Source organism: Mandrillus leucophaeus, unplaced genomic scaffold, assembly GCF_000951045.1.
Source record: "Mandrillus leucophaeus isolate KB7577 unplaced genomic scaffold, Mleu.le_1.0 Scaffold22, whole genome shotgun sequence".
Classification (NCBI taxonomy): domain Eukaryota; kingdom Metazoa; phylum Chordata; class Mammalia; order Primates; family Cercopithecidae; genus Mandrillus; species Mandrillus leucophaeus.
In genome coordinates this window covers 5,210,892-5,227,115 of record NW_012102254.1, presented here as the reverse complement: position 1 = coordinate 5,227,115, position 16,224 = coordinate 5,210,892, and the positions used below count along the sequence as shown (strand labels likewise).

Sequence of the window (16,224 nt, the reverse complement as noted above, 5' to 3'; positions counted from 1 at the left end):
GTGGGGAGAAGGGCATGCTCCTTCCCTTTGAGGCTGTGATCTAACAGTTGCTTCTGCATATCCTCCATGGCCACACCTAGCTGCAAGGGAGGCTGAACAGTGCTTCTATTAGCTAAACACAATAGCCATGTGTCCAACTCAACATTGTATTGCTGAGTCAGAAGAGAAGGCAGGTACAGGGGTCAACTGGTAGTCTGTGCCACCCACTGTTATTCTGGCATTGACGTCCCTGTCTGTATGCCTGTCCATATGCCGTATATGCTTATACTGCTGTCTTTTGATTCACCAGTTCTAGATGTTACCTAATGACTTTTATTCTATCACCCCTCACCTCCCAGCCTCCTGATAACATCATATAATTGCAAAATTTGAAAATACACATTTCTTCTTTGAGAAAAGATAGTGTGGAGGCCGGGTGCGATGGCTCATGTCTGTAATCTCAGCACTTTGGGAGGCAGAGACAGGCAGATCATCTGAGGTCAGGAGTTCGAGACCAGCCTGGCCAACATGGTGAAACCCCATCTCTACTACAAATACAAAAATTAGTCGGATGTGGTAGCATGCGCCTGTAATCCCAGCTACTTGGGTGACCGAGGCATTGCTTGAACCAGAATTGCTTGAACCTGGGAGGCAGAGGTTGCAGTGAGCTGAGATCACACCATTGTACTCTAACGTGGGTGACAGAGTGGGACCCTGTCTCAAAAAAAAAAAAAAAAGAAAAGAAAAGAAAAGATAGTGTAGAATCAGAAATACGGGTCTCTACTTTGAGAAGTGAGTCTGCACTCAGCCAGCTCCAGCAACAGGTGTCTCCCAGCTAAGACATCTGTACCATGGGTGCTGGCTGGAGACCCGTGGGGGTTGCATTTCACTGTTACCCTACCATATCTCATTCTGTGCTTCCTGACACCAAGGTGATGAAAGATAAGGGCTGACTTAGATGCCTATAGTCTGTCATTACTCATTGAAATATAGACCCTGGCTAGGCACAGTGGTTCTCACCTGTAATTCCAGCACTTTGGAAGGCCAAAATGGTAAGATTGTGTGAGCCCAGTTGTTTGAGACCAGCCTGGGCACATAGGGAGATCCTGGCTCTACAAAAAAAAAAAAAAAATAGCTGGGTTTGGTGGTGTACACCTGCGGTTCCAGCTACTCAGGAAGGTGAGGTGGGAAGATCAGGGTGAGACCCTATTTCTAAATAAATAAATATCTTAAAAATAATTAAATATAGATCTAATTCTTAGGCTTATTTTAATTTCAGGATTTGCAAAGTAGATAATTACATGAAGTCTTAAAACATGGCAAGTATTATAAATAGTAAGAATTCATAAGTTATGACTGTTAATTGCTTATATTGTAAATTAAGTCAAGTGAACTCACTAATTGTCTACTGTCTCTCATCTCTTCTTCCGTTGGGACTTGACTTAGGTCATTATGCTTCCAACTCTCTATAAATTCACATATATGCACATATGGCTTATCTCCTGTTATAGTAGTCGTAATATACTTCATTTAAGATGATACAGTGTTAGCTGGGTGTAGTGGCTCCTGCCTGTAATCCCAGCGCTTTGGGAGTCTGAGGTGGGAGGATCACTTGAGACCAGGAATTTTAGACCAGCCTGGGCAACATAGCAAGACCCCTGTCTCTACAAAAAAAGAAAAATACATATATATATGTGAAAAAATGTAAAATAAGGTGTTATTTTAAAAAACACAATACAATGTTAGAATAATACACTGTAATACAATTATTGTGTTGTAACATAATACAATAATACAATGTTAGAGTAAATCCAAATTAAGTGTTTTATTAGGGCCACATAAATATTGTTCACAACTGAGCCAAATACATTTTCCTTTTTATGTAACTTTTTATTTTTCCTAAAGTTCATAATATCTTCATTTTTTTTTTCATTTACTTTGTATTCTTTGAATTTCTAGCTAAGTCTTCCTGTACACCCCCCATATTTCTTTGAAACTTCTCTAGTGCAGTTTTCTGTACATTCCAACCTGCCAGGTAATCTATCAATTTCCTTATTTTCCCAAAGATGCTTCCCAGGTCACTGTGTACTGCTCAGATATGACCTGGTCATTCTCCAGGCCTCTGCTGCAACCTGGTCTCTTAGAACTTCCCTCTGTCTTTGTTCTTTGAGTGTCCTCATACTTTTTTCTTTGCTGGATCCCTTGTTTCCTGGATCCTATGTCTGTCCCTTCCTTGATTTGCCCCTTCATTTTGCTGGAACACATTCTCCAGTATCTCCTAAGAAAAAGGTAAGTGGGTAGGAACTCTTTTGTCTTAGGATGTCTGGAAATCTCTTCCCTCCTTTCTGTTCATTTTCTACTCTCTCTCCACTTCCCTCTTCAAGTGTTATGATGGTTTGGAATTTCTGATGTCCCTAGTTTCACTATAGATAGACTTTGTGTTTCTCCTGTATATTTGAGGTATTTTTCAAAAGGAAAAGACAGTGATGGGAATGTCATTACTCTACCATCTAGAAAGCAAAAATGCTTTTTCACTTTTCATGAGCATGGAAGAACATTTTCTCATTGCGTATTTAATCTTTCGATTATTCACTGGTGTGAATTATCTACAAAGGACAACTTCTTTAACAATTAGCACAAAGCACAGAAGTTCCTAGTGCTTATTTTTCTCACTTATTTCCTCCGAGATTCAGATGATGTTGGTGTCTCAGTTGAGTGGCATCCACAGTTATTTGCTCTCATTTTCAGATTGCCTCACGCCCGTGATGGCTGTGAACATGCTCACCCAGCAGGAGGTCCCTGTCGTTATTTTGGCCAAAGCTGACTTGGAAGGCTCTCTGGATTCAAAAATAGGTAAGTAGCTATTAAAATGTAACCACAACAGTACATTTTGCAGATTTATGATCAAAATACTCCCCTGTTGCTGTCATCTGGAAGAGCTGACTGTTGATTCCATGGTCTGATTTGTTTCCTCATAAAAATGAATAGCCCTTCATTTAATCATCCCTTGTTTCAGAACTACATTTTGAAAATAAACTAGGTATATTGCACTTTACTCGTTGCTACTGAGAATAACTAGAAATATCTGACCTACAAATCTTGCCAGTAGAGTTTGTTGTTAAGACTTGTACATATGATACGAGGAACAGTGCAGCTCTGATGAAAATTCAGTTTCAAGACTCATAGAACCATCCCAGGTATACTACCAGCTTTAACAAAAAAAGAAAGAAAAGAAAACTCATAGAACCAACAGCAACTGCTGGGACGGGGGTTCAAATGAAGCACAAATGATCGATGTGGGCTGGGTTTTGGTGAAGGCTTTGTGGAGGAGGTGAACTCGAGCTATTCAAGAAAAGGATTGTGAAACAGCAGTAAAATTGAAGGCATATTTAGAACTGTAAATTGGATGTCCTTGGCAGCCTTACTCATTCGTGAGCGTTCTAAACTATCGTCATGTAACAGGAAGTCTGAGAATGAACAAAGAGAAGGGAACCTAAAGACAGCTTTGTCCAAAATCTGCCTCCTTTAGGATAGGCCTGTGCATTTTTCATTACCAACATTCCTACTGTAGGTTCCAGCCAGTCCCCAGAGTCCCGAAACCTTGCAGAGAAAGTTATTTCCACACTATTTCCTAGCACACAGAAATAGCATTTCTTCTTAAATTCACATTTTTTCCCCTCATAACGCTCAGATCAGTTTCTGATGAAGTTGTTTGAAGAAATGTCAAAGCAGAAAATTCGTGTTACTCTCTTCTAACCATTTAAACCTAGAAAGTGTGTTGTTTAAAGAAATAATTCCTTCTGTTACTTTTATGCATTTTACAATCAGTAAAATGTATTAATATAACCAGCTGGGATAAACATAAAGGCAGTTTTTATTGATGTGGCTTTTGGGGGAGTTTTTTGTTTGTTTGTTTGTTTGATATTTTGAAGCAGATTACTGACACAATATTGAGAGTTTTGAAGGAAAAAAATCGGATTTTTTTAGGTGCGTATGGAAAACTGTCTCTCCTGTTGTCTTGATGTCCCATAGTTTCATAATTAGCTTTTTCCAAATGTTTGCTTTTTGCCCTCCAAGAAGAACAAGAGCAGAAATAAACAGGAGATAAAGTTATGTTTTTGCCTCCCACCTGCACTGTTAGAAATAGTTCACATTCAACTGAGCACAACATGACTACCGCCATGGCCTGAGGCATTCTTTATACGGCCAAATACATTTTGTGGTTACAGTGTCTCCTTTTAAACATTACTCCTAGTTCTTCCAAATTCCATTTTAGAATGTAGTAAATGACTATTTTCCCTTCTGGAATATGAACAGCTTTTGGTAATATTTATTGCTTGCCATTTGTCCTCATCCTTCAAGTCCACTCAACATTTATTCACTGCATTAGATGCATTTTGTCTATAATCTCAGCTAGAACACTACAGAACTTTTCATCGTGTCACAGAGCTTTTCATCATATTTGGGAGCTTTAGAACATGTCTCCCAAACATTCAACCACTGTTTTAGGGCGTTGTTCCGATCTGATTTAAGCACCTTGTGCAATACCCTTAGCTTTATCTCTCTCAGTTTTCACACAATGTGTTGTATCCATGAGTATGTCACCTGCTTTGACGGTTGACCCTATAGCAGAGGTTCTCAACCAGGGGAGATTTTGCCACCAGGAGACATTTGGCAATTTTGGAGACATTTTTGTTTGTCACAACTCAGGGAGTGCTAGTGGTACAGTTCAACATCCTGTAATGCACAAGACAGCCCCCGCAACAAAGTCCACAATGTCAGTAGTACCAAGGTTCAGAAATCCTGCCCTTACAGAACCAAAAGCTGGGAAGAAAAAAAAAAAAAAACCCGTTTTTATGAATACCCGAAGCCAAAACAGCAGGCCTTGGCCCCTCTGGGTGAACGATTTATTAATGCTCAACTTCTCAAGGACATATGTGGGTTGAAGAATAAATGTCTACTTAGAATGTACTATTGCCTTTGGGAACAAAACATAGTTACCAGCTTTTGACTTCCTGACTGAGTGGATTTTCCTAGGATTGCTGGGAAATGCTGGAGGAGTCGGCCCTGCTTCTCGAGAGAAACCCACTGCCCTCTGCTACTGACAGAATTCAAGGAAGAGGCTTCCACAAATGCTTATGATTTTCAGTGGCAAAAAAAAAAAAGCACTCAAAAATGTGTATATTAGGATTGTAACTATTTAAAAAAATAGGCTGGACACAGTGGCTCACACCTGTAATCCCAGCACTTTGGGAGGGCAAGGTGGGCGATCACTTGAGGTCAGGAGTTCGAGACCAGCCTGGTCAACGTGGTGAAACCCCTTTTGTACTAAAAATACAAAAATTAGCCAGGCATAGTAGCACACGCCTATAATTCCAGCTACTCGGGAGGCTGAGACATGAGAATCTCTTGAACCCGGGAGGCGGAAGTTGCAGTGAGCCGAGATTGTGCCACTGCCGTCTAACCTGGGCAACATAGCAAGACTCTGTCTCAAAACAAAAACAAAAACTAAGCAGAGGAAAAAGACTTAAAAGAGGTAATACCAGTATGGTAAACTAGTTGTGTTTTGGCAGTGGGTTTCTCCAAGACCATGTTCCATTTTCCCAACTAATGTGATGTGGTTTTAAAACTTCTGTAACTAAAAGAGATAGTCTCCTTTAGGAAGCTAAAGCCGGGTGTCAGTACTGTCAGTTGTTTTGTGATTTGGGCACTTGTGAAGGCAATGTTTTGTTTTCTTCTCCTCTGAATAGGAATTCCCAGTACTAGCTCAGAGGATACCATCTTAGCCCAAACCCTGGGCCTGGCCTACTCTGAAGTCATTGAAACTTTGCCGGATGGCACAGAGAGACTGAGCAGCTCTGCTGAGGTTGGTGCCTAAGAACTTACTTCCAGAATGATCACCTTGATGCGATTTTGATAGACATTTTCCTTCAGGTGCAAATTACAACCTGTTCCTTCACTCGTCCCCATACCTAACAGCCCTATAGCCTCATATCTCTATGAAAACAAAATAATATTCTTCAAGATCTGGAAGTTTGTCAATTGTAAATCAAATTCAGTCCTCGAATAGAATGGCATCAAAGTAACTAATTTTATGTTGGGGATCTCTGCTTGAGAAAAATTATCTTTTCTAAGGAATCTCTGGTTCCTTGGGAGAGGTGACTGAAATTGTTTCTTCTTCCTAGAGGAGATATCTGTTCTCTCCAGATTACTGACATTATTTCTGCCTAAAGTGTAACTCACTTACAGAAATGAACAGGGAAGTTCAGAGTCATGTTTATTTGGTCAGGGTTATCTCTTGCAAGCATGAAACAGCAGCACTTAAAGATGGTATATCTGGCAGGATTTGAGCCCAGCCTCTATGTTGAACTAACCTGGAAAGTAGGATGGAAGAGGTAGGGTGAGGGATGGGAGGAGGTAGTGGGAGCAGTGACTCTCAAATTTGAGCACACGTCAGAATCCCCTGGTGGCCTTGTTAAACCACAGCCTGGCCCCCACCCCGACCCCAGGGATTCTGATTTAGTAGTCCCAGGTGAGACCCCAAAATTTGCACTTCTAACAAGTTTCCAGATACTGCTGCTAATGCTGCTGGTCCAGGGAACACATTTTGAGAATCAAGGGCTTAGAACCTTGCCACTCAATGTCTGGTCTCTGGACCAGCAGCACTGGCATCACTTGTTAGAAATGTGGGATCTTAGATCCCACGCTAGTCTAATAAGATCCCTATATGATTTGTATGCACATTAAAAGTTTGAGAATACTGGCTTAGAGCACTCTTAAATTTAACTGCACACTGGAAATACCTGAAAATTTTAAAATAATACTGATGCCTGGGTCTCACTCTAGATACTCTGATTTAATGGTTAGTGGTGGTAAGGAGGGCATGGATCAGACATCAACAGTGTTCAAAGCTCCCTAGTTGATTCTGATGTGCAGCAGAGCCTGGGAACTACTGACTTAACATAGCGATGCCACCCCTGGCCATGGCTCTGAATCATCTGGGAGGTGCCTACAGGTCCCACCTTGGCTGATCTTGATTCAGGGAGACCTGAAGATCCAAGTTTTTCTGGTTTGCGACTATCTGACTATATTTATATCTACAAAATAAGGGAATATGGTCAGATTTTCTCCTTTGTAGGGAGTGCATGGTTTCTAACCCCATGTTTGTGGCTTTACTTCATAAATTGCATCCCCAGACATGAGTCATGCTCTAAGATATGGACCCTTAAGCCTTTTTTTAGACCTTGTTTGAGCAGGTTCCCTGGAGGGTGGAGCAGAGCGAAGTCACAGTGTCTGTAAGGAGCCCCAATTAACCCTTTCAAGAAAGGGGACATTTGTGGCCAAAATTAGGCTTCTGAAGTTCCCAGTGAAACATCCACTCTTTAGTACAGTTCTCTGAGCATCAGTTATGCTTCCTGGCTTCTTTCACACAGCTTCAGATGGTCTGTAGAAGCCTCTCCTGACTCTAGGCTGAATATCTAGAGTAAAAGAATTATTTCAATAAGTAGAAGGAGAATGGCTAGGGAAAGGCCACTTTCGTCTATGAGCTTCTGGAATGGAAAGACAGTGATGTTAGGAGAAGACTGACTTTCAGGAGAGCTTTTTATGATTTGCATTGTGACTGTGATAGTGGGAGTGCAGAAAGACACTTCAGACCGTTCATGAAAAGGGCTACTTTTGATCAACATAGCTGTATTTTCTTATTCTTTATGCCTCTTGACTGTAAGCTCCTTGAGGACATGGGAAGATCATATTTATCTTTGTGCCCCCAGTGGCTAGCACAAGCCCAGCACATACAGATGCCCAGTGGGTCTTCATTGAACAAATTTGAGGGTGCCCACAATCCAGGTTGTTACCAAGCCACACTGGCTCAATTCATATAATTAGTTTGGCTCTCTGAAAAGCACCAAGTGAAAAGATAATTTCTCTTTTGTACTATTAGTGGTCTGTCCTGCTGTCTTAAAATGGGAGCATTTAAATATAAAAAGAGTGGTCTGGTTCTTCAAGCCGAAGCCTCAGAATGTTCCTCTGCTTGCCTGAATTCCTTCTGCTTTAGGATAATATTGAATTTTTATTTTCTGAATATTTTCCCCCCAACAGGGGAGTAGTCATTAAAAATCCTTATCATGCAGTTCTTTACTGGCAGCTAAAAGCTGATATTTGATGATCTCTGTAGGTGTCACAGGGCTCTGGTGATAAGGAAAGCCACAGAACCAGGGCCAACCGAGACACATTAGACACAGTAGACACAGTGCCTTGGGCTCACAATACTTTTAGAGGCCTCTGCAAAAGTTTTAATTTCTTTTAAAATCAGAAGGAAAAAAATGAACTTTTAGGGTCAAAAGTTACATTTCTCTTTATATTGATGCAGTTGTAAAATATAGTTCTTAATATTATCTGAAGGAGCAAGGAGCCTACAAAGGCAGAAGCACCTGGGGCTCATGAAAGTCATGAATACAGCTCTGCACAGAACTGGTCCCTTGGGAGAGCCACACATAAACATGGCAGGACTGGTGGCAGCATCGGGGTGGTGACTTGTGCTATGCAGAGAGGAGTGAGCTCTCTTTTCTCTCCCTGTCAGTTCACAGGTATGACCCGGCAGGATGCTTTTCTAGCTCTGACTCAGAAAGCCCGGGGGAAGAGAGTGGGTGGAGACGTGACAAGTGATAAACTGAAAGACTGGCTGATTTCGCGGCAGCGGTACTGGGGCACACCAATCCCCATTGTCCACTGCCCAGCCTGTGGCCCCACACCTGTGCCCCTGGAGGATTTGCCCGTGACCTTGCCCAACATCGCGTCTTTCACTGGCAAGGGAGGCTCCCCACTGGCCATGGCTTCAGAGTGGGTGAACTGCTCCTGCCCGAGGTAAGAAGCCACATCCCTGCAGCGGTGACTGTGCCTATGACCCCATACCTGCTAGGGCTTCAGACACCCTCCTCCCTCCTGGTGCTAACTCTGCTCCCCTTTTCCCTGACTTCCACGGGGCTGGAAAGAACACTGTGGATCTTTGAGGCCCTTTAAGAGAAGGGTCTGGAATCTGTGACCCTGCCTCTGCAATGGGCATCCTCCATTCTCTGAGCTATTGGAAGCAGCAGTGTCAGTTCAGATCTATGCCAGAAACATCTGATCCAACTGATGGAAAAACTCTAAATTTTCCTTACAGCTTTGTAAAAAAAACACTTTCCTTCATTTTGATATTCCAGAGAGCCACGTGGAGAGGAGAGAAAAATGTTCTCTTCTCCACCTTGCAGTTTTCCAATATAGTGACTGTAGCAACAGTGGAGATTTTATCACGAGTAGCAGAGTAGTAGCTAAGAGAGCAAGTGTGCTCAGGGGCTCCATTCTTTAATATGCTGAAGCGCCATGGTTCCTTCCTCCTCATTTTGGAAGCGGGATTACGGTTTTCTGTCTATTCACTGGCATGTCTCAAGTGTGGTTTTTAATGATGCTGTCCATATCAGCTAATTAAACAAACAGCAGATACCAAGTTCCAGTATTTTCCTTCTTCTGCAGAGAAGCCATTTGTCTCTGCCTTATAGATCATGATGAGGATATTTTAAAATAATTTTGTATTCTGCCAGTATAGAGCTGAGTTATTAGGTTGACAATTAGGTAACCACATAATGTAATTGGAAGTCTTGAGCTGGAAGTCAGATCAGTGGTGGATTCAAGTCCTGGCTCTGCCTCCTAACTGTCTAGCCTTGGGAAAGTCATTTACCTTCTCTGAGCTTGAAATCCCTCATCAGGAACAAAAATAACCCCATCGAAGGGCTTTTCAGAAGACTAGAATTAACACATGTCACCCTGCACAGTGATACCTTCTAGGCCTTCAATAAATGGAAACTTTACAGCCATCCAGCCAGGTACTTGCCAGCCGTCCTCCCAGGTCCTCACTGAGGCAGTTTTGAAATTCAAGATGGAACTTGGAGGAAGGTACATAGGAAGGCCCAGACCATTTTAGGGTAGAAATGCTGGCTCCAGGAGGAAAATAGAGTACCCTCTTTGTTGATAAACACTGACAAAGGGCTTCCCTACCAGAGATGTTGGTGGCCTACATACAGAACAGCAGTTGTGGCCTTATTGATGAGGATAAGGTTTCCTGCCTTGGCTGCAGAATTACTGGAGGGCAGAACCTAGGCCTTGGTGTTGGGCAAGGCTCCCTGGATAATCTTAATGAGCATCCAAGGCTGAGAGCCACTGAGCCAGTGTGGCAGAGCGAGGCAGCCCAGTGGTACAGACTATAGGCACCAGAGCCCACCAGATGTGGATTTCTTACCCTTGAACTACAAGGCCTTGGAAAAGTTTCTTAACCTCTCTGAATCCTAGTTACTCATCTTAAAAATGGGGATGTGAGTAGTATTGGTCTCATAATCCTCAGGGCTACTGGGGATAAAATGAGATAATCCCCAGTAGCCCTGAGGATTATGAGATTAAATGAGATAATTTCAAGTACTTTTGAAGTACTTGGCTCAGTTCCTACTACCCAGTATTATTATCATTACTATTGGAGCTAATCCTGATAACGTTACCACCATTATCTATCACTTCTATCCCTCCTACTTGCCACGTAGCTTCTTCCTACTTTTTAATATCAGCAATAAAACATGTTAGTTGCCTTCAAGTCCAACAAGACCATTAAAAAGGAAATCAGCATGGCAAATGTTAGCCAGATGTTATTCCTTTTGTAAATTGAGCCCTGCATTTTCTCCCTCACTTGGACCTCACTTGCACAAGGTGAGGAAGAAAAAGTAATCTTTATTTTCTAATTGTTTCCCAAAATAGTGTCTGTGTTCTGGTTGATTGCTCTCCAAATAAAAAGACCTGGCTTTAATTTAGAGATGCACTGTTGAGATCAGCTTCTTAGAGCAGCCCTGGGTGGTAGGAAGCTGGATTCCCTGAGGACTCTCTCCGAAAAGCTTCTACTCTTAGAGACCACCACTGTTCTCATTGGGAGGTCCCCTGATTAAAATGCAGGGGGTCCCAAAGCCCTGCCAGATCTAGGGCGCCCATGCTCTCTGCTCAGCCACTGCATTTAAGCAGCTGATGAGGGAGCTGGGGCAATATGTGGGGGACTGGCCGTTTCCTTGGGTAATATTTGTAAAGCTGGTATGAACTACTTCACAAATGGAAGATAGAAATGCAACCCTTCTTTTATTCTTAAATTAAAAATATGGGCTCAGGCCCATACATGCTAAATTTGCAGAAGATGTATCAGTTCCTCTTGGGACTCCTCATCCCTTCTCCCCAAATTCTGCAATAACCCCCAAAGACTTTACTGCCCACAACGTGATATTTGGAGGGGTGATGAGCCTCATATCCATGCCTTAGAAGGGAGAGCCTGCTATGGCTTCCTGCTGCCACAGAAGGCCCTGTTGATAGCTGGTTCTACCCATCAGACAGAAGGTGCTGGTTCTCTGCTGATCCAGGCCTTGAGGAGTCTCCAAGGCAGCTAATCCCTGTCCTGTGCTAGGCTTGACTAAGGGCACCTTCTTTTGAGTTCCTAGGTAGTGTGGCTTTTGGCACCTGGTTCTTTCAGTCCCACAGGCCCACAACTCTAGGAATGTTCTTAAGAATGAGTGTAGCAGCTGGCACGGTGGCTCATGCCTGTAATCCCAGCACTTTGGGAGGCCAAGGCAGGAGGATCACTTAAGGTCAGGAGTTTGAGACCAGCCTGGCCAACATGGTGAAACCCCGTCTCTACTAAAAATACAAACATTAGCCGGGCATGGTGGCATGCACCTGTAATCCCAGTTACTCAGGAGGCTGAGGCAGGAGAATTGCTTGAGCCCAGGAGGCAGAGGTTGCAGTGAGCTGAGATTGAGCCACTGCACTCCAGCCCAGGTGACAGAGCCAGACTCCCATCTCAAAAAAAAAAAAAAAAAAAAAGAATAAGTGTAACACTTGGGCCCTTGTGAAACCTTGGTCCTTCTGGACATGTCTGTCCCTAGGACAAGGATTCCTTTTTCTTTTCAACCCTTCACATATCAAGGATCTCACTTTATTCTCTGTCTTGAGCACCAGGGCTTTCTTCACTCTAACATAAGGAACCTATCTTTAGGCAGTGGTCTGGCGGTAGATAATGTAATTAGCCTTGGAGGGGGGTCCTGATTTCTAGCATTTGCCAGTTTTTGTGATGTACATACTCCCATCAGGGCCAGTTTCAAGCTACCAACTTGCCATCTTTTGTCACAGTGGTATAAAGAGATGCTGACAATTGATTCTCACAGGCTGGCATGAGCTGGCTCCAGCAACCATTGCCTTTGGGGCTTCCAAGGTGGTCTGTCTTCCTCAGGTCATCCTGGTAGATTTCTGCACCTGTCACCCCAGAACAGAAGTAGAAGAAAAATCCAAGTTGATTTTCCACACATCTCCCTATGTTTGGTTCTCATTTCTCTTCATGCATTGATTGGCTTCACAAGCATCATAAAGTAGACATTGGCGAAGGCAATCTTGACATGCCTGGAACAGAAGTTAATGCACAAAAGAGATACCTAATCCTGTCTTGTCCTTTTGGGTGGTGAGGCTTTCTACCAGGTTAAATTCAGAGAAGTGGAAAATAAGGCTTTTAATTGTTGAAAATTGAAACTTTTATTTATAAATTTCTTTAAAACATCACATACTATACAATATAAAAAGAGCTTTCCCTGAATTGTCTTTTCATATGTGGCTTTATTCTTTTTTTTTTGTGAGATGGAATCTTGCTCTGTCGCCGGGCTGGAGTGCAGTGGCACGATCTTGGCTCACTGCAACTTCCGCCTCCCGGGTTCAAGAGATTATCCTACCTTAGCCTCCTGACTAGCTGGGACTACAGGCACACGCCACCACACCCAGCTAATTTTTCATATTTTTAATAGAGATGGGATTTCACCATGTTGGCCAGTATGGTCTCAATCTCTTGACCTTGTGATCCGCCCCCCTCAGACTCCTAAAGTGCTGGGATTAAAAGCTTGAGCCACTGCGCCCAGCCTGTGGCTTTATTCTTATGACATTTTAAATTCATACTTATTGTTATAGCTCTCTCAAAAGCTGGTGGAAAACTGCATTAAAATGTAAAAAGAAACCAAATGATGAATTTCATTTCTTTCTTAGGTGCAAGGGAGCAGCCAAGAGAGAGACAGACACGATGGATACCTTTGTTGATTCTGCTTGGTACTACTTCAGATACACTGACCCTCACAATTCGCACAGGTAAAACGTCCTTGCTGACGTCCTTGAGCACGTGTCAGTATAGCTCCTCCCAGAAGCAGGGACCAAGATAGAATTAGACATGCAAGAGATTTCTTGGGGGAAATGCCTGTGCGGATTAAAGGGGAGAAGAGGAAGAGTGGGCAGAGAGTGCTCTTAGACCACGATGGCCTATGACAGGTGTGAAAGGAGAAGGGAAAGGAAGGACGATCAGATGGAGGAGCCTCAGTTCACAGCGCAACTCTGAGAAAACCTCGACCTGGCCAGTGGGAAGCCCGGAGCAAAGCTAGTCCATTAGAGTCTTCAGTCAGGCTAAAATGTCTCGGTTCCAGCCCCTCCCTCTACTCTCCTGAGAGCAGCCTGGGAGAGCAACATGGGCTGGCAGGAACACACCAGAGTGGGTCCACAGATGCAGCAGCTGGAAGCTGTCAGTCAACTGTGCACCTCGGAACAGGCTCTCTTAAAGGGAGAGTGCTACATCATTAAGTTAGATTATTCATAGCCAAGTAAATCCGAAGTACAACACAAGTACAAAACAGAAAAAGGAAGGAAATGCTACTGTAATACTCTCCTTGCAGTGAACTGCATTTGTATGATTGTAAAGATGTAATGTTATTTATTTAACTGAAAAGAATGATGTAACTCTACAGAGAAAGTAGCAGGTGGGGAGGGTGAGAGAGCTAAGAAGCCTCACCTCTTACCACAGAGAGTCAATAGATCATTTCCTAAATTGATAAATCAATAAAGAGTATAAGCATGTTTTTTTTTTTTTTTTTTTTCCAATAATTGCCAGGAGAAACAACCAAAAGAATGTGGCTAAGAGACAGGCCTGAGGCAAGGAAAGAATTGGGGCTGGAGACCACTGTTTTTCATTATAAATCTTTCAGTACCATTTTATTTTTCAGCTGTATTCATGTGTTTCTTTGAACCCTGCCCCCACCCCTGCCCACCCAAAAAAAAAAAAAAATTAAGGGAAAGAGAACAGTAGGTAGCCTTGTAAAGAGAGAGAATGAGAGCTGAAAGAAACTCTTCCAGAGCCCCGGAAAAAAACAGCATTGTGCTTAAAAGGGCCTTGCCTGATTGCTCTTGTCCATGGCAGAAACATTCTGGAACCCTGTTCCCTACATATAAAATATGCCCCCCATTCTTCATAGTTCTAAAATAATATATTTCTAGTGAGACAGATACTCCTGCCCTCACCTTGCCAGAATTTCAACTTGCAGTGTTGTGATTCTGTAATTTGAGTTCATATCAGATATGAAGGGGATCCTTGTCGTCATGGTGGCTCACGCCTGTAATCCCAGCACTTTGGGAGGCTGAGGAGGTGGATCGCCTGAGGTCAGGAGTTGGAGACCAGTCTGACTAACATGGCAAAACCCTGTCTCTACCAAAAATACAAAAATTAGCTGGGCATGGTGGCGAGCCTGTAATCCCAGCTACTTAGAAGGCTGAGACAGAAGAATCACTTGAACCGGGGAGGCAGAGGTTGCAGTGAGCCAACATCGCGCCACTGCACTCCAGCCTGGGCAACAGAGTGAGACTTCCTCTCAAAAAAAAATAAAAAAGAAAAGAAAAAAGAAATGAGGGGGATACTGAGTGAAAGATACCCTGCAAAGGCAGGAAGGGTGCAAGGTGACGATTGTGGCTGGGAACCACCAGCATGGCCTTCTCTGGCCCATAGAGGGGCTCCCCTTCAGGGCCTTTCCTCTATAAGGGGCCATTGGTGCATTTCATGTAGTAATAGCTGGCTTAGAATGCAAGTGGGGTCAGGCTCTTTATTTTCTCTGAGTGCTTCAAAGGAAAGCCTTCACACAGATGAGAGAGACTCCAAGTAACTGGCGGGAGAGACATCCTGAGACCGTCACAGCCTGTGAACAGCAGTGAGCACTTCATTTCCCTCACGGCACACTGTGGTTAGCTTCAGCCTGGGCGCGAGTTCTTCCTGGGGTGGTTTCCTGAGTGGATCATAAATCCAAGCTGTAGCTACTTTCAACATTTCACTCCTTAATATATCCCAAACTTGTTTTCTGGCCAAATACCATCCTTCACTTCCCTTTCTTTTCTGTCGCCTGGATTGGCAGTTGAATTTCTTTAGGGAACTATTTTTCACAAAGCAAAAAAGTGATTTTTAAAACTTTTATCAGAATTCTGGTACAGTGACTGGAGAACACCAAACTATATTAAAATGCAAATATGTGGTGGTGGCCAGACTCTTTTCTAGCCTCAGAGCTGAAGCCAGCCAAGTCCATCCTGGGGAAAAAGGTGGCTTGAGGTGTCAGGGAACCAATTCACAAATATTCGAAGCCCTCCAAAGGCAAAGGTTTGCTTGATTGGCTGACCTCAAGGGACAGCATTACCTTGGCAACACAGAGGTCTGTCGCCAGCCAGTGCTGCCCCTCCCTGTGAGGGTCCCAGCCAGAAAATGGAAATGGCGTTTCCTTTCCTCTACAGTGTCCATTGGGACCCGAGAGTATGAGAAAGCCTTTCTATTAGTATCTGTTGGCCAAAAAGTATCTGTTGAGTACTATTAAGTGAGAGAGAGTTATTGGGCCATTTTATGATAATTAACCCTAAATATGCTGCATTGCATTCATTAAGCAATATGCAGGCTCTTGCTGACTATATTTTCAGGCTGTTTTAAAAAACAAAATCAATTTTCTGTTTTAAAATAAATATTTACAGCTGGGCACAGTGGCTTACACCTGTAATCCCGTAATTTTGGGAGGCCAAGGCAGGAAGATCAGTTGAGGCCAGGAGTTCGAGACCAGCCTGGACTGAACATAGCAAGACCTTGTCTCCACAAAAAATGTTTTTAAAAAATTAGCAGACGGCCAGGTGCAGTGGCTCACGCCTGTAGTCCCAGCACTTTGGGAGGCCGAGGTGGGCAGATCACCTGAGGTCAGGAGTTCGAGACCAGCCTGGCCAACATGGCAGAACCCCATCTCTACTAAAAATGTAAAAATTAGCCGGGTGTGGTGGCAGGCACCTGTAATCCCAGCTACTCAGGAGACTGAGGCACAAGAATAACTTGAACCCTGGAGGCGGAGGTTGCAGTGAGCC

General features: G+C 43.3%; 1 protein-coding gene across 2 annotated transcripts in view; it reads left to right on the top strand.

Moving 5' to 3' along the window:
- LARS2 (leucyl-tRNA synthetase 2, mitochondrial) overlaps positions 1-16,224 on the top strand; it is a 177,811-nt gene that overhangs the window by 111,343 nt on the left and 50,244 nt on the right. For both annotated transcript variants that reach the window (XM_011981097.1, XM_011981098.1), the window contains 4 exons: positions 2,728-2,832; positions 5,730-5,845; positions 8,561-8,844; positions 13,069-13,167. In XM_011981097.1, the coding sequence (XP_011836487.1) occupies positions 2,728-2,832; positions 5,730-5,845; positions 8,561-8,844; positions 13,069-13,167 (604 nt within the window). The remainder of the gene's footprint in view (positions 1-2,727; positions 2,833-5,729; positions 5,846-8,560; positions 8,845-13,068; positions 13,168-16,224) is intronic.